Below are 23,819 nucleotides of genomic sequence, written 5' to 3'. Positions count from 1 at the left end.
GGATTATTCTATTTCCAGAGAACCGGGCATTCAAATCTCATCAAGGCTTTTGGAAAACGTTCTACTAAGCAGCAACTGTTATCCTTAAAAAAGGATTCTCATCCTTCAAAGCTCATCACTCAAAGCTCACTTAAGTAATGAGTTGATTCTGTGATTCCAAATGTCCAAGGCCTGAAAGGAACCACAATTACACTACAGCCTAGGGTTTCTTCTTTGTTTCTGTAAGTAAAGGCTGAAGAGGAATTATTGTAATATTCATCAACCTGGATGTAGAAGCACCTTCTTGGTACATGCTGCTGTCAGTTAAATATACTCAGGATTTGGTGGCTTTATTCTTAATTTCTAAAGGTATTGTTTGTGCCTGTGGGATGAATACAAATACTATGTCTCCACAAAAACAGGCTGGGAACCTGATTTTGTACAGGAGCAGAGTGCTGACATCTTGCTGTAAGTGCTGAGCTGGACTTAAAATGGACAAGAAAAGCAGTGAAAGAGTGCAAAGAATCAGTATTTTTTATAGTGTCTGTCATCCAAGGATCTCTAAATGCTTTTTAAGTTACTCCTCAGCAAGCTGAACAATACTCTCATGTGACAGACAAATGTTAACTTGCCCACTTTACAAATGGCTGAACAGAGATACAATGAGGCCCATTAGAGAAAATTTGCAGAAATAGAGATTTTTTTTTTTCCCACCAATGTCACTGCAAAGCCCTGCCACAAATATGTTACAAAGGAGCCATATACCTTATTCTTCAAAGCAGGATCAAGCTGCATCAACAGCCAGCTGCAGACTGAACAAAGAGAGAACATCTACCCTCAGTGATGGTCCAGAATACCCTCATCTGTAAAAGAGGTAGAATGGATACCCCCTCCATACTTGTATGACAGGCAAGCAGTCAGCTTTGACATATATGAAAAGGAAAAAAGACATGGTATTGTCATCTCAGAGGCAGATAAAAAATTGAGATCCTGAAAGACACACTAAGATGAAAAAATAATAGAAACCCCCATATTGTCTTCTACTACTTTTACTGTCTCACAAAATCAAGACACAACATTAATTTTGTCCATGATTGCAAGTCTATAACAGTAACGCCTGTAGCAGCTGTTTTGGCACAAGTCTTAATACTTCACCTTTAAGCAGGTTTGAAAAATCAATATACTGTGAGTTTCCACTAGAGACAGTAATTAAAAAAAAAAAAAAAAAAAAAAAAACCAACCAACAAACCAATACCAAAACCTTCAAAAAACCTTCAAATGAAGTGATTCTTGTATATAATCTGCCCAATGACTGTCTGAAGTATAATTGCTCTAACTTTTAGCTATGAATAATAGCCACCTGTAAAACAATTTGATTAGAGAGCACAGATTTCATCTGTTATAATAAAAAATCTTGTTCAATGCCTTTCACTTCATCAGTAATTTGGTTGGAAAATACAGAGTTATTTATGAAAGTGATAATCGGGGTCATTTATAGATCACACCAGCATACTCACAGCCCCATGAGTCTCTGCTGTGCAGTGCTGGGGCAGAAATAAAAAAAAAATCTAAAAGAAACAAAAACCTTCTCTGCAACACAACCCTCCTTTAGTCTATTTGGGTCAGTCCACTAATAGCCAGGAGCTCTTGTCATTACAACAGAGAAGACTGCAGAATGTGGCTAGAAATACAAGGTCCTTATGCACTGCAGCTTTGCAATGAAGCATCAGTTCTGATTTTTAAAAAAGCCCCATCACCTCAGTCTCAATAGCAGTTGGCATCCAAATTTCATGATAGAGTGTACATAAATATGCAGCTACACTGCCAACAGCTAAATCCAGTGCTTTGCTTTGGATTCAATATTTATAAATTGCATTTTGTAAAAATATGTACTGAAGTGCTCCTGGTAACATTGCCGAGTGAAAAAAAAATAAAAATCAAGAAATAGGAACACCACAGTCATCCAAAATCTCTCCTGTTGAAGTTCAAAAGACTGTCTACCTCTCCCAGCAAAATAAACCTATGACCTACATATACCATAGTACTGTAATGGTACAGAGATAAACCATGAGGAGGGCATGACTTTCATCCCACAGTACATTTGTGATCACAGAAAAGGCCTGAAGAAAGGAGAGTGTGGAAGCTAGATCTTCCATGCTGGGGAGAAAAACAAGGTTAGAACTACAGCTAAAAACTTTGGTACTGATGCTTTCATAGTTATGTCAGAAAATTATTTAGAAGCACACAGTCCATGTAAGGAGCAACAACACTGCAAGAACTGAAACAGTATTTAAACCACTAATCCTTTGCATATTAGCTCCAAATAATTGATTGAGTGCTATGATTCAGTATTTTCCTTCTTTTTTCTTTTACTTCCTTCTGAGGGAGCTCACATAAACTTTGAAGGGTGTCCTTTATAAAAAGACAGCAAATCTCCTGGCCAGTTTTCATGCTCAAGTAATTTTTGGGTCAGTAAGCACCATTCCCGTAGATTGCTGATGGCTGCCCTGGGACCCTGGGATCTCTCACCACACACACACCACATGCCACTACCCAGGCAAATCTGCTATGGAATAAGGATTACCCTAAGAGATAGTATTTCTCTAGGAGCTGTTTGTCTAAAGCCAAGACACACATCTCAGCAGATTTAACAAGGCAAACAAGGACAGAACAAACTGTATTTAGAAAGAGTGAACAGAGTGGGGACTGTGATCAAGGTCAAGTTTAAACGTAGTCAGGGCATGACAGCAACTTTGGTAGATCTATCCAAGCAGGTCTGGGGTGATATTAGATTAGTCATGGGAAGATGGTGCTGCAGCTGCCTTACCCAGATTCACTGCCAGTGATTACTTGAAAACAGGATAAAGAGTGCCTTTATGTACTGTGGTTTCACCTTGAGCATCATTTTCCTCTCCGTGCTCACCTTAAAAGACACAACTCTACATGATATGCATGGAGAATCAAGATCTAAATGGGTGGTTCCAGCACAAGAATGATTACCCCAGATGAGAATTGGATCCATCCAGGCATGTTGGAGAGTTTTGTCCATTTGGAGCTCTTAGAATGCTCTGCTTGAAACCAACCCATGGTGCACACCGAGGACTTCAGGGATGCCTGCAGTACTCACTCAGCAGTGCACCCTTGGTAATGAGTGACTTTGAAAGCAAGTTTTTAAAGGAATATTCATGGCTGCAAAGGAGCTATCACATTCTTATTGTAAAAGCTGTAATGACTCTGGGGCATCAACACAAAGAAAGCTATGTACACCCATTATAGATCTCAAACAGCAGGTGTATTTCTGATGAAGACAGAGAAACCAGGCACCTCTCAAAAACTTTCCTTCCTGTAAGGAGTTCTAGTCTAAATTCTTCTCACTTTATCCCTACCAACAACCTGAAAGGAGTCAAATCAGGCTACAAACACCATGTTGAATATTAAAGTGGTTGTGAATGCAGACTGTGGTCTTGCATAAGCAAAGGATGAATTAGGAACAGACTAATAGCCGATGTTTAAAAATGCTTTTTTCAGTCAGCTCAATTTACAGTATATTTTTAATGGTATTGGCAGGCTGTAGATGGATGGGAAAATTATGTGCTAAAAAGCAAAACCGAGGTGAGAAGAGGAAATTAAATCTCCATTTAGCAGAAAAATTATTTCAATATTTGTTTTCCTTCCAAAGCAAGATGAAAACAAGGACTGTTGAAACTTCCCAATAAACAAAATCAGTTCCCATCAATCAAACCTTCATTTCATTAAAACTGAAATAATTAATTTTCCACAAATTATTTATATAACATAAAAGCAAACAACCATCAAGGATTACATTTCAAAGGGGTTTTTTCAGATATCAGATTTCAACAGAGTACTCTAATTCATCTTTTTCTAAGCACTGCATTATCAAAACCATAATGTTCCTAAATGAGGTTAATGGCAAAAATACAGAAAGAAATATTTTATTTGGAAATTTTATACTAGACTCCACTATCTGCCAGAATTCTCTTAGAAACTGAAATATTATCAATTTTTTTATTACTAATACATAGGATATTGTCTAATTCAGTAAAAAAAGTTAGCTTCTGTGCACTGTCTGTGACAAATTCTGCTTTGTTTCATACTAAAACCCTGACAGCCCCAAGCATGGACATGAATAGAAGACATTATCCTCAGTTTTCTTTGTAATTTGGTATAAACCTGTTCTACAAGTGTATCCTGACCAGTATTGTATGGATTTGCAGATTTCTATCATCCCTTATTGAACACTGTATATTCAATAGATCAATTACATTTGAATCCTTTATTATAATTCTAATTATAGATAACCACTTATATTTAGCACAATAAGACACAGTTTATGGACTAAACAAATACAGATGGATATTATGGGAGTTTAAATTCCACAGTCAAAACTTAGAAAGGAAGGGAATGGAAGGAATTATCAACCTTACTCAACAAATAGGAAAGGGAGGTAAAGCCCAAGGAGAAGCTTCAGGCAGGATGTAGTTCTCACAGAAGGAGGTGGTAGAGCTGCCCTGCAGGGACACAGCTCTCTTGTGCATGGCAACAGCATGGCATTTGTCCAAGGTCACACAGGAAGCCACTATCATATTCCCTTCAAATTCAAAATTGTTGTGTGCCAAAGTGGATTCATTGCAGGATACTGCTTCTCCTCAGAAACCATGAGAAGTCCCAGAGCCTGCATGAAGGAGATAAGCTGAGGATACCACAGTGGCCCCTGCTCGGCACAGAGCACAGCACCTGTTGGCATTTAAACATGGGGTTTCCTTTAACTTTCATTTTTTATGACTAGTTCAAATGCAATGCCCACTGGTTAAATATCTCACCCCCTCAACCCCATGCAAAGGCCCTACAGTTCAACAAATCACAGTTGTCTTGCACATCCTGGAGCCTCCAGTAGTCAGGAAACTTTTAAAGCCATTTGACTCTATGCAGCTTTGGCAGACAAACAAAATGGGAACAGTGAAATGTTACCACATTCTGCAGTCACAATGGACATCAAGGTCAACATACACTGTGAGAAGAAAACTACTTAGACTATGGGGCTCAAGTGACACATTCACATAAAAGATTTACTGTTCAGAGGAACATGCTGAATTTTGATCAGACACTTTACATTTCATTACCACAGGTTAGTCCTTACTCTCGTTTACAGCCAAATCTCTAGGTTTACTTTTCCCCCCCCGTGGCAGGACACATTTGCATTAACAGCTCCTTAAGTTGCTCCACATCAAAGCAACGTGGCACAGGCTTTTCAGTCAGATTGCATGACATACACTTCCACTCCAGCACAGCACACACAGAACTCCATCAATATTCCTTTGCTTCTCACCCCAGTCTGTCTTTGCTGTAGTTAATGCCTTTCTTCTCTTCATGAACTTGTTTCTCTATGGAATCATCAATACCATTTTTGCCTCTCCTCACACCTTCAGCATACATTCCTACAGCTTGAAAACAATGTGTAACAAACAATACCATTCTTTAGGACTTTCCCTGATAACAATTCTCTCTGCCTCACACTCCCCTGTCCTCTCATGGATATGAGCACTTCATTTCACTGATGCTGCAGATTCTCAAATGGACTTTCTTGCTGATGGTGCTCCGTCTCACCTCGTATCATAAAGTGTCTCCCTACATCTCCTCTTCACCCTTGCTGGTTTTACTCTCATGATTTACAGCATTTACAACCAGCCTTCCCAAAATTAATGCCCTATTTACCCACAGAAATTATATGGCTTGGTTGGTCTCCCTTTAAAAGGACTCTGTCTAAAAATGGAAAAGTAGTAAAGCTGAAATGGGAGTCAATTAATAAAGAATTAAAGGATAGCAGTATAATTAATGTTACTACATACAGATTTCTGCAAAATAGGTCCTGTCAAAAAAAGCCAATTTCATTTCTTGATGAAATTACAGATTTGATTGATAAAGGTAATGATGTAGGCATGACAGACTCAGGCATTTGGAAACGCACTTGGCTTCATTATTTGAACACATTCCATCACTGGATTTTCACAGCCCCCAACTGCCTGCTCTCATGTTTTCCAGTCACATCTTTCAGTATCACGAGTGCCATCACATGGCTGGGGAGATCAGGAGATATGACCTTTCCCCATTCCCATATATTGTATGTGACCTCCCACAAAGCACAGGTCCTTCTTGTTAGCATTCAGCAAATGACTGACATCTATTTCTGAGCATGTGTGAAATTCGTGTAACAAGCTCCAGTGCAATACCATATGGAAGAAAATGATATTTATTAGCAAAATTTGAATATGCTGGTTTTATCCACTCACTCATTCTCTGTCTCTCTCAGAGTTCACCCATCACACTGTCAAGTGCACTGAGATGTGTGTTCAGGTAGTCTGGCTGAGATGATTTGCACATGTCATGGCAGACAAGGGTTATCAACTATTAAGTTCTCATCACAACACTCAGTTTTTTCTTGACTGGTAATGACAAGTAAGTTTTTTGGCATATCTTTTATAATTTTTATGAGTCAGCAGCTGAGAACAGCTGATCCTTTGCTTCCAAATCTTGCCTATTTAGGTATTCCTAAGTCTTAGTGAGGTTGCAGGTCAGTAACTGATTTTGTTTATATGGAGTTTGTCTGAAATATAAACATTTGTTTGGCAGGTGTAGCATTTGTTGGCATAGCAGGGAAAGAATTGTCATCACAATGTTCTAGTACCTTGTGGCCTTTTAGTGTCCTTAGAAAGTGAGGTCTTGTGCTGGAGAGATGTCTGTACTGTGAATTTTTTGGGCTTGACAGTACAGCACATTGCTCAGCTTTATTGCTGGGAACAATGTTCTCTATTATCAGCATATGTCATTCTTCTCACACTCATTTCACTGTTTTTTTCCAGTGTTTACAGAGACATATTTGCATCTGTATTTCATTCAATGTTAGTATTTCTGCTACAAGTCTCCACATGTTTAGTTACACAAGAGGAAAACCAGCTTACTATGAGAATCTCCAAAAGGAGAAAGCACAAGATACAGAATCCAGCAGAGTGGATGTGCTGTTCTGACACATTTACAAGGCACAAGAGAAATAAATGAATTCACTTTTCAAATAGCAAATGTGTTTACTGGGCTTAGCTTGTGTGATCCTATGAACTTTCCTAGCCTCAAGCAGATTTTCTCCAGCGTACACCAATAAAAAAGATGTTGTGCTACAGTTACTTTAGACAGCTTGGAACTAGACTTTGTATCCTCCAACCCAATGAGCTGCAAGTTCTTGATGTGCTTCAACTGCAACCTTCCTTGGCATAGGGGCTCTGCCCTGTTGCAGACATCTTTTCATAAAAATCCTTTCTTTAGGATTTTCCCTTCTGGAAAGCTGAGGCCCCAGAAAAAGAATGCAAACAATGGTTATTTGTTGCTGTGGACTGCAACAGGTGCACCTGTGATTGGCCCATGTTAGATGTGTATAGTTAATGGCCAATCAAGGACCGACTCTCTCTGGGACAGAGTTGGAGAGAGCTGCTTTGTTATTCATTCTTTTCTTCCCTATTCTTAGCTTAGCTAACCTGCTGAGAACTTTCCCTTCTATTTCCTTTTAGTATAGTCATAATGTTATATATATATATATCATAAAATAATAAATCAAACCTTCTGATCATGAAGTCAACATTCTCGTCTCTCTCTTCACCTGAAAACCCTTGTGACCACGGTCACACTGCCCACAAGTGGAGACTGCACGTGTCCTGACTACAAATTTAATTCGCTCTTTATTTCACTCCAGGAACCAGGATTTCAGCATCTGTGTTTCCCACGTGGCAATTCCACCTCCAAGCAATGCTGCTAGCTCCCTGCAAAAGGCACAGATCACAAAGACAGCCCATTCCAGAGCTTTCCCCACAGACATGGTGCACACTTAGGACACATCTCATCTCCTTCCTACTCTGATCTAGCCTTCTCTCAGGTTGCCTTGTAGCCTCAACCCTTGCAAGAAACAAACACACATTTACACATCACAGAAAAAAAATAATCTTTCAGGACTGAATCCTGTTCTTCAAGCTGAAGAAACCCCATGGAATTTATTTCAATTCCAGTAACAACAAAGCCATTTGGGAACAAGGGACGTTCCTGCCAAGTTATGTGTAATGTGGATGCATCAGTCACTTCCAGAGAGTGCCTGAATGGTCACAAGGTGGTTCAAGGCAATTCCTCATTCAGCTGGGGCTCTGTTCCTCCCACAGTACCCAAAAATGAGTGAGCAGGCAATGAATGTCAGCAACCATCAATAACTATCAGTTTAGGATGGATTCAAAGATTGAAAGCTTCCCCTTACACGAATGCAAAATGCCCAAAGCCTCCCAGTCTTTCCATTGTTCTGCCTTTCTGCAGTCACCTCTATTCATAATGTGTTCTCTTCACCACAGCAGGAAGCAGAGAGCTCAGGAGTGCACTACAGCCATTTGTCACCATTCTGCAGATTAGTCCACTCTGTCTCAATGTTTTTGGTGATGGCACTGTTAAATATACAATGTTTCACTAGCATATAACTCTTAAAAAACTTAAGGGATTAGGCGAAACCAACCAATGTACCTGAATGTGAAAATTAAATATTAGGGAACTCTCTAGAAACCAGAAATTCAAACACAATAGAACAGTATAAATGGTGAGCGCAGGGGAAACTTTAGAGGAAACCAAGGCAGCCTCTCCCTGAAAATACTGAAAAGCTAAGTTTTGTGCCACTGAATTGAGGTAAAATGATCATACTCCTCCACATCTATTTAATATCTCCCTGAAAGCGAGTGCTCTTTCTCCTCATTTCAATCCATCAGAAGACCAGAATAGATAATGTGATGTTCACTGCTACATTTTTACACTTTGGCAAGTTGCTTCTAGGCATTCTGTGGGGTCAGAATGCCCCCACATTTGGTAAACAATAACTCCCTTATTCCTACAATAACCCCTTATTTTTCCATAGATGGATTTCTCTGCCTCTATCTCATCTTACTTGCTTTATTTAATAGATGAATAGATCACCTTTGACTTCACATAATTTTGCCTTTTCTTGAGAGACTCTTGAGCATCAAGCTCTCTTTTTTTCTCCTGTACTGAATTAGAATTCTTTTGATTCCATTTTTTTTATTGTAGACACAAGCAGAATGGATTCTAATATCACCAAGAAACCTGTAAGGACTTTATATTTTATGAAAAATATCTACAATTTATACATACAGCCAGCTTCAAATCTTAAACACTCCATATCACATCCAGGTGAGGCTTAAGGACAAACACATGCATAATTCATGAAAGCAGAACCATTATTGGTAGCTCTGTAGAATAAATAGTCCTTGGTAGACACTGTGCATTTGAAGGATGCACCATATTCATGCTAGCAATATAGAGCCAAATTTTTATTTATGGTGCACTTGCAATCCATTCAATTCTGTTTCCATTTGAGCACACTGGTGAAATAGAGTGCAATATTCTGTTTCAGTTACCAGCACAAGATGCACAACTCAAAGCAGAGCTCCCAATAGCCAGAGAGCACAGAAGAGCTGATGACTGCACAGAGTCCACCAGGGATCTTGTTATGCCAATCTAATTAACCTGGAAAATGCTCAGCTAGCACCACGCTCTGGGCTCGCACACAGATGGAAAATGGGCTGTTCAACTATTGTGTGTGCAAGGCAGGCTTCTCATAACTCCCAAGTCAGCAGAAACATTTAAGCATATGCTTACCATTAATGTTAAACAGGTGCTTAAGTACGTTCTGAACAGGGAACATAACAAGGAGCACGCCTCTGGAGGACGCGAGTTTTGCTTTAATTGCTGTTGCATGTGATTTATTTGCTACCCTTATATATTACCAATGGTCTCCTTTCCCTACCAAGACTGCAATTCTGTTAAAATTTGAGTAGAAAAATAGTGAGAAATACTCTCTTTATAAATAAAAAATGCAAAAAAAGCCAAAAAACAAATCAAGGCAGATCTATAAAACCCAAGATACTAGAAAAAAGAGGAGAAAACTTTAATTTTAAACTTTCTAGAACCTTTTAAAGATTTTGATTCCTAATGGCCAAATCCAACCAAAATGGATCATCTTTAATGATGTTTTCAATGCATTACAAATGTAGATGTACATGGTTAATGCAAATGAAATAAAATGCACAGAGAATAACTCAAAATCAACAGAGAATATAACATGAACTTCTCTTCCCTGAGAAAAAACTTTAAATAGTGAGATCAGGAAAGGCTCAGTCATACTGATATGAACTACAATTAATTTCTGATACACACAGCATTTTATACATCCTTCATGTAGACCACAGATCCAGTTTTTAACAGAGTCAATAAACTCAGAGCTCATGAATAGTCATACTCCTGCATTACAATCACTTGCTTTACAGACTAGATCTTCCTAAGTGGTACTTTCAGCCCCCTCACAGCCAGATGAGAAGGCATTATTATGAGCATATTTTTTTATATTCTTATAATTAGGCACTAGAAAAAAGCCATACAAGCTTATTTCTAGGTTACTTTGGTTATATCATAGGCTGGAGAAAACTACTCAGTATTTACAGAAAATATGCCAAGCTGTATTTTCAATTTTTCTCCACGTTTTTAATAACGTCAGTCCCAAATGATAAACAAATAAAAATCTTTAATTTTCAGCATGTTTTCTAGTTTAGCATCATCACTAAAACAAACATAAGCAGAAATGCAGGCACGCAGCATGCTCTGGGGAGCAGCTGATGGAGCAGCTGATGGGGCCCTCCATGGGGGATAACTTATAAAATGAGATGGAGTAAAATATACAGAGTGCCTGTCTTAACCATCTCACTCTGCTTTTCTTCTGCTTGCTTTCTTACCATGCAGTTCACCCATTTTATCTTTTTCTCATCAACTGCAGTATATTTCACTGCTGTTACCTTTTAAAAATTACTGAAAATCCCTGGTGACACAGGACATGTCTGGGTTATGTGTTGCGACTCAGATCTGAAAGCACCTGAGCCTCAGACAAAAGTCTTACTCATTTCAGCAGGAGTAGTAAACCCATTAAGTTTGGCAAAAGTTTTGCTTGAGTAAGTGCTGAATAATGACTACAGAATGAGGCTATGCAGTATGTGACTGGAATTCATGCCAAGTCTGTCTACACATGCCTGAGATGACAAAATCTCCTGGCCAGTATTCCCTGTGATTTGAGAGGGATTTTCCCCAGCATTGACCAGTCTGTTTGGCATCCAGTGCTTGACCTGGGCTTGCAATGTTCACCACTGCAGCTCATCCCACTGTCTTGAATTGTTTCTTTTCTCACACTTGCTTTGACTGGACATTTGTGTGCATCTCAGTATAACCCCTTAAATCATCATTCCATAGTAATTAGGGATGAGAGGGTGGGAATATTTCATAGAAACAGAGGCACACTATGAAAAAGGTCTTCTCACAAACAAAATCCTGAACCAGTTGCTAGAGATGCAGAGACTGCAGTTCTTCTATCATGCCTTGCAAGTGGGCAACTTGAGAACCAACTATTCACAACTGAGAGTTGGACTCAAATCCAGATCCACAGATAATAATTATCCCTCTGATCAAGATATGACAGGCAATTCCACTGCTTCTGCTCCCACTCTTCACCTCTGTAGTGATGAAGAGGATATTGCTGGGCATACTGAAGCCATAGGGAAAATGTTGTGCTCAGAAATCACCAGCAAGGCACACACTTCTTCCCAGAGCACAGCATAAGCATTACAATACAGGTGCTCCAGGAATTCCCAAGACTTCACCAGTATCTCCATAGAGGCACAAAGCCAGTTTTTGCAAAAGCAGAATTTAGACATAATCCTGATAATCTGCTCCAAGGGCAAGAGGACACTACAAAAGCAAACTTTGCATGCTACAATGCAAGGTCTGTCTGTACAGCCTCCTTAAGAGGTTAGAAAATCTATGCAATCTACAGGTGAATGCATGCTACAGCTGGGTCCCAGTTCTCTGTTTATTGTAAGCATTCAGGCTCTAATAGTTCAGATTTATTTTTTAAAATTGCATTCTCAACTGCAGCCTTTTCAAAAGGACTCAGTACTATGGGAACTTGCTAAATGCAATGCTCCATTGGGAAGGAATGCCAAGCTTACTAAGTGACAGCATTATGCATTAGTGGATTACATGAGATTTAGAGTACATAAAACAATTTAATAAATGGGCTTTGCTTGTTAATCTCACGTGAGTCACTGTGTAGTACAATACTGTACAGACAGCACACATGCAAACACAGACCTAGAAGAATAAATCCTCATATTGCATTTGTGATGGCATTAAACCATTTGGATTATATAATTCTAAAGCCAAAGGTGCATTATAATGTTCTAGGACAGCTCAGTTTACACAAACTACGGACCAAGAGATTTCTGCTAGAGGATGGCATCTTTCTGAGATGGAGCTCCTCTCCTGCTGCAGCTGGGCTGTGCTGCTGGGAGACTGGATCTGCTTCTGCACAAGGTTGCAGAAGAGAAAAGCTCCAAATGTGGAGCTCATCTATCTTCACACACTACTGCAAATGTAGTTGACAAACCCTGGGCAGACGTGCAGAGTGGTTTTTGTCTGATGTAACAGAGGAGACTGGAAAAGGGTTCTTAGCTTCACTGAGGATGCTCTGGAATATCTATGACTATGTTTAAGCAACAGACAGACTCATCACTTAGATATGTGCAGGGTAGATGTTTATGGTTCAGCTTGTGCCCTAGAACTCCTTGAGTCAATGGAGAGAAGTTGGCATTTCAGAGTGCAGGTACTCTGGCCCATTTCACAATCTACATGAAGATGGGATGAATCATGGCCCAGACTCCACTGACTGATTTGTAGAGAGAGCCCAGGCTGACTAACTTAGATATAAATGTCTATACTGAAGAAGCCAGTGTTTAGTCAGAGGAATCCTATGCCCATCTTGTTCTAATGAAGAATTACCACACTCCCATGGAGACTGTTCCAGCAGTTCATCACCTTCACAGTAAAAACCAGGCACTTTCTCTTCTAGTTTGGAATGCTCTAACTCCAACTTCCAGCTTTGAATCTTGTTTTGTCTTTGTCAGCTGCATTAAACACCCTGTTGGCACTAAGGGTTGTGTACAAATTAGAGTTGTTCTTCGGGCATGATACTCTGCTGCCTTCCCCTTTACACAATCAGTGATGCCAATACTGAGAGTGCAAAGCTCTGCCAAGCAATGAGACCTCTGAGATATGCAAGAGTGACACTTGAAACGTGCTGTGTAGTATCTGCTGGCAGTTGAAAGACTCATTCCACAGCACAGAAAGAGAAGCTCTCCTCATCAAATAAAGCCTCAGGCCACCAACATCTACAAAACTTACATTTTAGGTATTTATCTTAACAAGCAAATCCAGACTTCATTAATGAATAAATGTAACCTCTCAAACACAAATGCTGCCTTCCTAGCTGCACAGACAGCTCTGTGGCTCTGTTGCTGCTCAGGGCTCTACAGCCACCTACTCAGCTGTCATTCACTAAAATCATAACAGTCCCTTCAACTTCTTCCCCTTTACTATTTGGGAAAACAGTGAAAAGATTCAGAAAGAGAGGGAGGAGACAGACTATCCTGTGAAAAGTCAGACAACTCAGAGGAGGAAGGGAGAAATCAGCACAAAGTGCACCTTTTTCCTTGCATAAGAGGAACCAGAGAAGCTGCTGAGGAACACTGAAGAAAAAGATGCAGGGGTGAGGAGCACCATCAGATTCAAGATTTTGAACCCTTCTGACAGTGAAAATTAGAGTTAGACCACATGCCCTCCTTCAATCTCACAGTGCTAAATAAAGAGCCAGCAATGTGTAGTGCTTCCCACAGCTCCCAAAGTTATTCTGAGACAGCCTGGCACCTCCTATTTCTCATAGGTCCTGCAACTTTAGTGGATCTCTTAGAATTCCAGGCTTTGAACTTCTCCATCCCCTAAATAAGGATGTATCTAAAAGGACACTACATTACATGGATAATATTAGGATCCTACAAATCTTGTGGAGCTCTCTGCCATCCCACCTTAAACGTAAAAAGACTCCTGATTTCCACCAACTAGCAGCCTGATATTGGAACAGTTTCAGCATATCTTACAGCTTCCCCACAATGCAGCAATTCCAGCACCTCCTATGGATTGTACACCTGCTGCACATAACAAAGGGGAACCCTTATTTCCCTTTGTGCCTGACCCAGAAATTGTACAAGAATGTCACAGTCCTCCAAACATAACTTGCCTTCCAGCCGCAGTCCCAAAGAATTTTTTTTTTTTCGCTGCAATTCTTGCTGTAGTATCAGCAATTGAATTCCTGCCTGGCTTTAAACTTCAGCTGAACTCATGATAGCTCACCTGGGAACTGCTACCACAGCTCCCTTGCCTTCAGCTCAGGAGCTCCCTGTGTTTCAGCTGAGGTAGCAGACAACTGAGGAATAGGACACAAAATCTAGATTGCATCTGGCTCCTAAGTCAAGCTGAATACAAGACATGGGGAAGGCTAAAGTAGCAGGGAGCTGCATTGGATCACAAATTCCACCACTTCAGTGAGAGAGTTTAAAAAAAAATTAATCTTTACCAGGCTTCTTTAGCCCGTGTTAGGAAAACTGCGTTTTTGGCTGAGAAGAATTTCACTCTGTTTCAGCACCATGTGATTGAACACTGCAAGAAACACACCTGTAGGTAAATTATGGCAAATAAGGGAAATCACAGTGGAACACCAAGATCTTATTTATTTTAGTAAGAATTTATTGCTCCTGAGAGGCACCAGAGTCATGTTTCTCAAGGAAGAGCAGGAGCACTCCTGGGATGACAGAGTAGCTCAGTCTTCATGTCAATTGTACCCTTGTGGTCTCTGAGGCTTCAGAGGTGCTAGCAAACTTCTGAGGAGACAACAGTTGCCACTGGGCTTATTTGGGTTTTATATATGTACACCAAAACTGCAGCTATCAGAGTTGGAATTTAAATGGTCAAACTGAAAATCTAAATCTCCAGACTCCCCTTCATCTCCTCTCATTGAACCCAAAATGTTCCTTTTTGCCCTATTCATAGATTTTTTTCATCAGAGTAAAGCAGAAACATGACACATCCACCATGGCTCCTCTTGGCAGTTTCCAAACAATTGAGCAACTGCAGGTTAGACTGAAATTCAGAACACGAGTTTCACAGCAATATCCTTCTAACACACATAGATAGAGCAGGGTGCTCACTGCTCCCACTGACCACTAAGTGTGCCAAAGTAACAGCCTGCTCACACACAGCACATTAATTTGCCTTCAAGACCCCTCTGTACCCCTCCAAGCCCATTTTTTCTCTCACCTAATTGTCTACAACCAAAGGTAGCAGCTCCTTTTTGCCCTTGTTGCAACTGTACCTCTAACAAATTGGGATTTTCATGGGTGTGTGCAAGAGAAGAATCTGGCACTACAGACAAGGCCCTCTTCCAAACAGCTCTTTTGGATACATTTCTTTGCAAATCAATCAACTAAAACCAAACAAAAAGCCTGTGTACATGATAGATCAGACCCTGGGGAAGCACAGGGAAGTGTAGAATAAAACATGCAGTTGGCATTATTGTCCTTCACCTGACAACTGGACATGTAAGGAAGAAATCTGGAATATTTTAATCAAATAATTTATATAGCTATACCTAGAGTGAGGATAAAATGCAAGTGCATTAAATTTACTTCCAAAAGTGATAAACATTTATCTCCATACCATATTGCTGCACATTAACTTCAAATACACTGTGGAAAACTCAAGGGTATGTCAGTTCTTACCAGGAGAAACTACTGTGTATCAATCACTCCCTACAGCTTTTATGTAGAATTAAGAGAAATCCCATTGTAAGAGCCTGAGCTATTTCTGTAAGTTGCATTCCCCTGGCTCAAATGATGAATGGGAAATACAGCAGTAAAATAAAAATAGGCACCTTTCCAGGTAAATGCCGTTGTTTAAAGAAAAAAAAAAAAACAAAAAACCAAACAAAGCCCTGGTAAAATACTGCCACAGGGATAAAAACATATATCTCAGTGTCACAAGAATGGCTTCGTTTTTTGCTGGTCTAATTAGGTAATAAAGAAATCACAGGTGTAGTGACTCCATGAGCTATTACCACACTTAAAAAGGGTCCACTGCATGGCCAGGGACCAGTGTGTCAGTATTATCACCTGCTGTCACATCATTTTAGGAATGAAATAGCTCAATTTAACAAAGATTTTTAAAGAGAAGAGAAATCAATATGTAGTTAGAAGCTTGTCAGGATTCTAAGCAACAGCAAAAGTGCCAGAAAACAAACAAACAAAAAAAAGTCATGGTGGGCTTTGAATTTTCAATGACTTTGAATTCTGCTGAGGCACTTACTGCAGGGCACACTGTAATGCACCTCCTGGGATTCCCCACACCCTAACCCTGTATCCTAAATCACTGCCAATATGTGAGGGAGGACATCCACAGCATAGGATTTGACATGTGTACTTCAGGATTCTCATTTTAATTGTAAAAAAAGTGATAGAAAAGCAAAAATACTATTTTTTAAACAACAGCTTAAGGAAAAGGAGAAAGTACTAGGCTTAACTTGTTGGAACTTCCATCCAAGGCATACCTCAGTTTTCAGAATGAGGTCTGCTAAATACTGTCTTGCAGAAATATAACATCTATTCAAGTATCTTAGAGCTCAAATATTCACCTAAACTTGGTTCTTGCTTAAATAAACTACAGATCCAGCTGTAACCACAGACTAACACAGAAACCAGGTGTGTGTTTGGTTGTGGTGGCCCATAAAAACAGACATTTTGGCCGTCTCCCCCGCCAAAATCAAATACAACAGTTTGCCTGTCTTTAAATGTGATGTCCAATGTCTCAAAAATGAGGTCTCTGAAGAAAAACCTTGCATTCGAGTCCAGGGAGGCTGCCCCAAGTGACAGAAATAACTGTGACTTAGCACCCTGAGGGGGCAGATCCTGCTCCCGTCTGAGTCAGAGGCAAAAACTACTGTGTGTGGCTGGAGTTGTGGGCAGCCCCTAGTGCTGATCCATCTCCCAGCCTTTGCTCATCCTGCAGAGCTGTGGATGTGTGGATCCATTTTGCCACGCTCTGAAGCACCAGGTAGAAATCCCAGCAGAAGCTCCAGCCCTGCGCCGAGTGGCAGTGGGGGAATCCCTGCCTGCTCCTCATTCCCTGACTTCAGAGACCAGCAAGGAAAATGTGCAAGAGGTTTTTATTAATTCTGTGATTTTACACATTCTGTGTATGTGAATTAGGCTCACCCTGTACTTGAATCAAACAATGTCATCTCAGCTGGTTGATTATTTTTTCTTACTGATAGAGAACATTCTAACCAAAGGCTATAATGACCACTAGGATGAGTAGCTTAAGCAGATAATAATCTAAATTTTTCCATGTTGAAAAAGTTCCAGCACTAGATATTCCCCAGGCTTTTAAAAAGCACAATAAAAGAAGCACACTGCAATCACACAGGCTGTGCAATTCTCTTGGAAAAAAAAATGTTTGTAGAAGTTCCTGTTCAGTTCCCTTACTTGAATTCACAGGTCACATAGCATTGCACCTTCCTCTTCAACACTACTGCTGGAAAAAGCAATATTATTGGAGTTGGAAAAGGAGGCACTTCCTTAAAAAGCCAGCAAAGCATTTTACTACAGAACTTGCTTAAAGGATGGTGAATACTTTGCCTGCTTCTTGAACACATCAGCAGAAGGCACGAGAGAAACAGATACCACCTTTTTATTAAATATCAGCATTTCCCCTCACAGCGGAGGCAAAACACACACAGGAGCGCTCTGCCTGAGCAGAGAGGGGACAGGAGACCAACAGGTACCCTTTATGAGCTTCAGGTTATATGAAAGGAGTTGGTTTGAAGGCGAAGGACCCCGAAGCCTCTCGCAGGCTGCGGCGCGCCCCCGCCCCACCGCAGCGAGCTCCTCCCGGCTGCGGAGCCGCCGCATGCGGGGCCCCGCGCACCCCCGGCCCCCGCGGGTCAGGCCAGCCCGCAAAGCACACCGATACATTTCCATCAGCACAAGATGGCAACCAGCGCTTCTTCCGCCACAGCAGCTGCATGCTTTGATTTTTTTCCTTAAGGGAGGAGGGGGATTATTGGAAAGGCATCCTGAGTAGGGGATTTTTTTTGCCCTTTTTTTTTTTTTTTTTTTTTTTTTTTTTTTTTTTTTTTTTAATGGCATGAAGACAAATGTTTCTAGTAGTAACGCCGGGGGGGAAGGCGAGGCAGCCCGCACAGCCCCCAGCTCACGCACACACACCGTGGTCATCAACTTGGCGAAGTTGGCCGTGCCGGGGCGCGGAGCCCCAGCGAGCCCCGCTCCCCCGGCAAAGGGGGACACCCCAGCAGCCCCAAATCCCCCGCGACCCCTTCGGCGGGGGGACAGACGCCACGCTGTGGGGCAGGGACAGCAAGCACAGCCCCTCTCCTGTATCCCCGGGCAGCCCAGCCCCACAGCGGGGGCTCGGCACCGACCGCGGCTCCGGCAGCGCCGAGCGGGGAGCCCCGACACGCACTCAGTCACCGGCGGCGCCAGCAGCAGCCACTTACCAGCACGTTCCCTTGCATTTTAGCCGTTTGAAACATTGCCTTTTCCTTCATTGTTGCCGTGTGTGTGCGTGCGTGTGCTGTTCCCCGAGAGTTACTTAATCCAGCGGCTGGATCACTTTGGTGAAGAACTGGCGTGCACTTGCGATGGCTCTTTTTGGTGTGGACTGGAGGGGACTACGAGCAGCGCAGGGGGGAGGCTGCCTGCTTGCTATCTTTTCCTTCCCCACCCTTTTCAATATATATTTTTCCTTTTGACCGAAAGGCCAGGGGAAAAAAAAAAAAAAAAAGGCAATAAAAATAAAACACCCCTGTCAGAAGAGAGGCGAGGCGGGAAGCAGCGGGGACACCCAGCTCTGTCACCACCCGGATCCAGGCTTTGCCCTGCGGGAGCCGGCGGGGCGGGGTGGGCAGGAGGGAGCCGCACACACGCCCCCCGCCCCGGCCATGCCCGGCCGCCGCCCCGGGCCCGGGCGGTCCCGCCGAGCCGAGCCCACCCCGCAGAGCAGTTGCAGAAAAAGGGAGGGTTTGGAGGCAATAAATAAAAAAAGAGGGGAGCTGGAGTAGGCGGAGGGGCGCTCGCCCCCTCCGCTGGCCGTGCCCGGCTCGCCGCTCTCCCGTGGGGGGGTTACACACGCTTTTTACAACAGGAACCGGGGAGGGTGCGGGGAGAGGAGCCGCCTCTCCGGCGTTAACTGTTCACCGGCTGAGCCGCCGCGGCCCCGGCCAGGCCACGGCTGGTGCAGGGAGGGTGGGGAATAGCACGGCGCTGCCGCGGGGAGCGGGGGATGCTCGGCGCGTTTCCATGGCTGCGCCCCGGCCCGCCCGCAGCCCCCCGACCCTCGGCTGCCAGCCCGCCGGACACAGCGCGGGGCGCTCCCGGGGCATGCGGAGCTGCCAGGCACTTGTCCCAGCGCCAGGGTTTGGGATCCGGGGCGAGCCCTCGGCACGCCGCAGGAGCGGGCAGGGGGATGCCGGAGCTCGGTTCCCCCCCGGGAAATGCAAAGCCAAGGGCATTGCCCGCGCTGGCTGCAGATGGACCCGGCCGTGGCCTCTGTGCCTTTCCAGAGGTGCCCACACTTGTGAGAGGTTTCCCTTGGCTGTCACTGCAGTCCCGCTGCCCCACAGGTGGCTGGAATACTGTGATCCTGCTGCCCTTGTGAGAATGTGATCCCTGCTCCTCTTGGTGCAGCTTTCCAGGGACAGAGCCTTGCCACACATCCCAGAGGCTCACACCTCAGCTTGCACACAGAAAAATAATCCTTGTGGAGTGTGGTGTTTCTTGTCTCTCCCTGATGCACCAGAAGTAATTACATTTCAGGAGAATTAGGTGTCCATTGATTTCACAGGAAAGGGGATGCTTTGCCTGTTGCTCACACAAAAGGAGAGAAGAAACTGAGAAGTGATTTGCTTAATATCTGAGAAGAAAAAGCAGGAACTCCTCTTATCATCCAAGGTTTAACCAAGCCAATGGCTAAACCAAAAGCTCTTTCTTTCTTTTTTTCAGTGAGGGAACTGCAGACATGTCCATGCATCCTTGGTTTATGCCCATCTGTAGCACTTTGAACTCTGCTCCTTCTCAGTCTGCAACATCTTCATAGGCAATGGGTGCTCACAAGAAATAGGACAAAACCTGTGCAATCTCAGAGTGTTGTTCACACTCTAGTTTTCTTCAAGCCACCCAGCTGTTGAAAGATATTTAAATACAAAATCTCATGCAAGACATTAAGCAGATCTCTTTAGAAATTATGGCAATGGGAGAAGTGATGCTCCAGAACACTTGTGGGAAGTGCCAATGGCAGGTGATGCTGGAACCTTTGAGAGTTACCTGTGAGAGTTTTTGTTGGAAAAATCCCACTCCTCACTTGAAGATCTTGATTACTCTCTCCCTTGTCTTTATTTGGGAATGGCTTATACCTTACACAAGATGCATTTTGAGCAGAAAATTCTTCATTATGTTCCTCAAACTCTGGTCTTGATTTCTTTAATTTTGGTGTTTTATCAGGCAGATCCTCTTCCATCTCAGTTTTTACCCTTAGGTGTTTTAATTACAAAGAAATGCAAAATATATCTGTGCTTGACTGTTAATAGTCCCATTTCCCTCCTGCATGACTTCATACACCAATAGAAATACCATACATTGAACTCTGGCAGTAGTGGGGTTTTGCATATTTTTACCTCAGATTTGTCATAATGCAGTTGCAGTGTTTATCTCTTATTTTCATTTCATATTTAATTTATGCACTATTGGCATAAAAGTAGCAATTATCTTGATTAAAACAGCTTTGTTTAAAGTTGAGATTACTGGCAAAATGCTTAGTTTACCACTGACAATATCTAGGGCTTTTTCTTTTATTAAACATCAACCAGGGTCCATTTGGCTGGAATTTATACATTACTGTGTTTCAACTTCTGCCATTGAAGGCTGACCCTATAATCCAGAAATTTCCAGAAACAGGAAACAAAAATATTTTTAGGTGTTGTGCAAAATGACACTGATGATGCTGTGGAAAAATGCCAAACACCTTATGAGAGAGAATTCTTGTTTATAGCTTTTAATTCATATTTTCTGACTTATTTGACACTTTGACAAAAGACGTAGTGAAAACTATGATAGGTTTTATGACCAGAGTCCACCTTTGGAAGTTTCCAGAGCTGAGTGGGTAAAGCCCTGATCAGCCTGCTCTGAAGTGAGAGGTCACCTTGTTCTGAGCAGGTTGGGTTGGGTTGGGCTGGAGATTTCCTGGGGCCTCTTCCAGCCCGAAGGATCACAGCACCCCAGACAGAGTGACCCTTTTAATTACAGATGAAAATGTCTCTTCAACAAATGACTTGCCTGTTGCTTTCTATGATTCCAAAACTGCATCCCTCGTGTTCCCAGAGAGTTCAGGTTATACTGGTCACGACCTTGGCTGGTAATTTTCACTCCTAAATCACTTTTGCTTGGCTGATGGAACAGCCAAGGCGTGGTCTCAGATCTGGAAATGTGAGACTAAGATGTGCTGCAGATTTCTACCTCAGGCTGTGGCCAGGTGATTCTGTTCAAGCAGTCAATGACATTTTTCTTCAGATTTGGGACTTTCAGGGCAGCTACAAGTGATACCACCACATAACTCCCTCAAGTGTATTAATCTGACTGGACTCCTTATCATCCACCATTCAGACATCTTTTGAGCTTTTCTTCTTGATGGATATTCTCCATGTCATTTTAATGGAAATTCGCTGGAGCTGCAACAAATACTCTCACTAAACAAAGAATCAAGTTTTTTATTATTAGGAAGTGACATGGTGAATGCAGAAAGATGATCTGATATTTCTTCTGTATTTTTGTAGGGAACATATTTTTTTGCTTCCTTTGAATGATGTGGAAGGACAGACAACCACCCTGGGACCCAATAAAGTAGTATGATTTAAGTAGCTAAAAAGCCTCTGTATTTAAGACCAGAGATCTAGCCCAGGAAACCTCAATAAAACATGAAAAAATTCCTTCATCATATCAGGCTTTTTCTCAGAGGGAAAATGTGAAAATTCATTACTTTTGCATTCCTTGGTTTAGTCTCAGTGCACCTCCTTTGCCAGTACATTTACTTTTGATATGAATGGGGGAAGGTTTGGCCCAAACTCAGCTGCATCTTAAAAGCAAGGTCTAAAGTGAAACCCCTGTACAAAAAGGGTTTTTTGGGTTTTTTGCAATCTGTCCATTTGTATCTAAGGTGTACAACAGGAGGGAAATCCTGGGAAATCAGAAAGTTTTCATTTTAAATCTGATCTAAAGATAGCCTCTGTACCTCAGGTACTATGACAACACCAACATAGCATCTTCATCCCCCAACATTTTTATAGGCCATTTTGAGAAAATGTACTTTTCTTACATGTCTCACAGAATGAGATCTAGGAAAAAAAAAATAAAGCCTCATAGATATTCTATTCTTTGTGGGTTTCAGTACTCTGAGGCTGACTTTCTTTATCTGAGAAGGAACACAGGCTACAATGCTTACATCCTATTCACAATACTTTATTTAAAGCCACATTGATAAGAGACTGGGAGAATTTATTTTATCAAATAAAACCCATTCAATGCATTTGATGCTGGCTCTCTTGACTCTCCAAACAAGCCTAGGAACAGTCCTTCTGAATAGAAGGAAAGAATTAATTTCACAAAGTATTAGCTGGCTGCAGAGCACAGACATTCATTTTTTCAATATTTTGAAAGAAAAATCTTTTGAGGATGTAAGACCACAGACAAATGCAACAGCTGTTGTACTAAGAGGCAGTTTTAAGAGCATCAGGATTTCACTTCCTCTCCTTAATTTAAGGTTACTTTTTACTGTCTCCAATAAAAGTATTTGTGTTTTCAAAATGCAACAAATGGCTTTTTCTTCTGTCAAACCTTTTTGTGAGGGTCCTGTCTTCTACCTGTCAGCTTGATGCCACAAGCCTATGCCCAGGCTTCTGTCCAAACTTAGTTTCAACACTGTGTTCTCTAAGATTGGGCTAAGCCATATTTCTCTTTTGCTCTGAGTTCTCTCCATCCTCTGCATCCCACCAGGTCCCCAGCACATTGTTCTGTCATGTGATTCACATTTAATTCCCTTCACTGGGCCCACAGTCTGAGCTGAACAGGGAGGAAGACTGATCTGCACTTTCTGTAAAGCATCATTCGTGAAAGCTGGTGACTCCCAGTAGAAATGCTGAGGAGGAACCCATCCCAAAGGCTTGGGATCAAACATCACTCAGAGTGGAAGGAGCTCAGGAAGTCTCCACCCCAGCCTCCTGCTGAAGCAGAGTCAGCTCTGGGTCAGACCAGGTTGCTCAGAGCTTTGCCATATGCTGAAATCCTGCAGGGACTGCTCAGCCTCACCAGGCAACCTGTTCTGAAGGCTGACTGCTCTCACGGGGATGAAGATTTTCCCTTTATTCAGTCTGAACTCTTCTTGTTTCAACTTGTGCTTGTTGCTTCTCATCCTCCTGACACACCTCACTGTGAAGAGCTTGGTTCTCTCTTCTCAAAATCCTCCCCAAATAATTGGAAAGATGCTGCCAGGTCCCCCCAAAGACATCTCTTCTCCAGACTGAACCAGTCCACTTCCCCCAGCCCCTCTACAAGGGTTAAATGCTCCAGTCCCTGGCCATCCTGGGGGCTTTCTGCTGAACTTGCTCCAATTTATATCAGTCTTGCAGTGAGGCCTCCAAACAGAACCACAGATGTGGTCAAATGAGTGCCAAGAAGAGGAGACAACAGCTGAGGCAAAGATTGTCTCTAGCACTTGCTTTGTTATTAAATTATAAT

The 23,819-nt window shown here is 42.1% G+C and overlaps 1 protein-coding gene across 1 annotated transcript in view; it reads right to left on the bottom strand.

Annotated features, from left to right (window-relative positions):
• Positions 1-18,728, bottom strand: part of DPP6 (dipeptidyl peptidase like 6) — a 510,686-nt gene extending 491,958 nt beyond the window's left edge. Inside the window, exon 1 of the mRNA XM_059469776.1 lies at positions 18,533-18,728. Within this exon, the coding sequence (XP_059325759.1) occupies positions 18,533-18,583 (51 nt within the window). The 5' untranslated portion in view covers positions 18,584-18,728. The remainder of the gene's footprint in view (positions 1-18,532) is intronic.
• Between the last annotated feature and the right edge of the window lie 5,091 nt (positions 18,729-23,819).

The sequence above is a fragment of the Ammospiza nelsoni genome, chromosome 1, assembly GCF_027579445.1.
Source record: "Ammospiza nelsoni isolate bAmmNel1 chromosome 1, bAmmNel1.pri, whole genome shotgun sequence".
Taxonomy (NCBI): Eukaryota; Metazoa; Chordata; class Aves; order Passeriformes; family Passerellidae; genus Ammospiza; species Ammospiza nelsoni.
The sequence above is the reverse complement of the archived record's forward strand: the minus strand, read 5'-3'. Positions and strand labels throughout refer to the sequence as shown.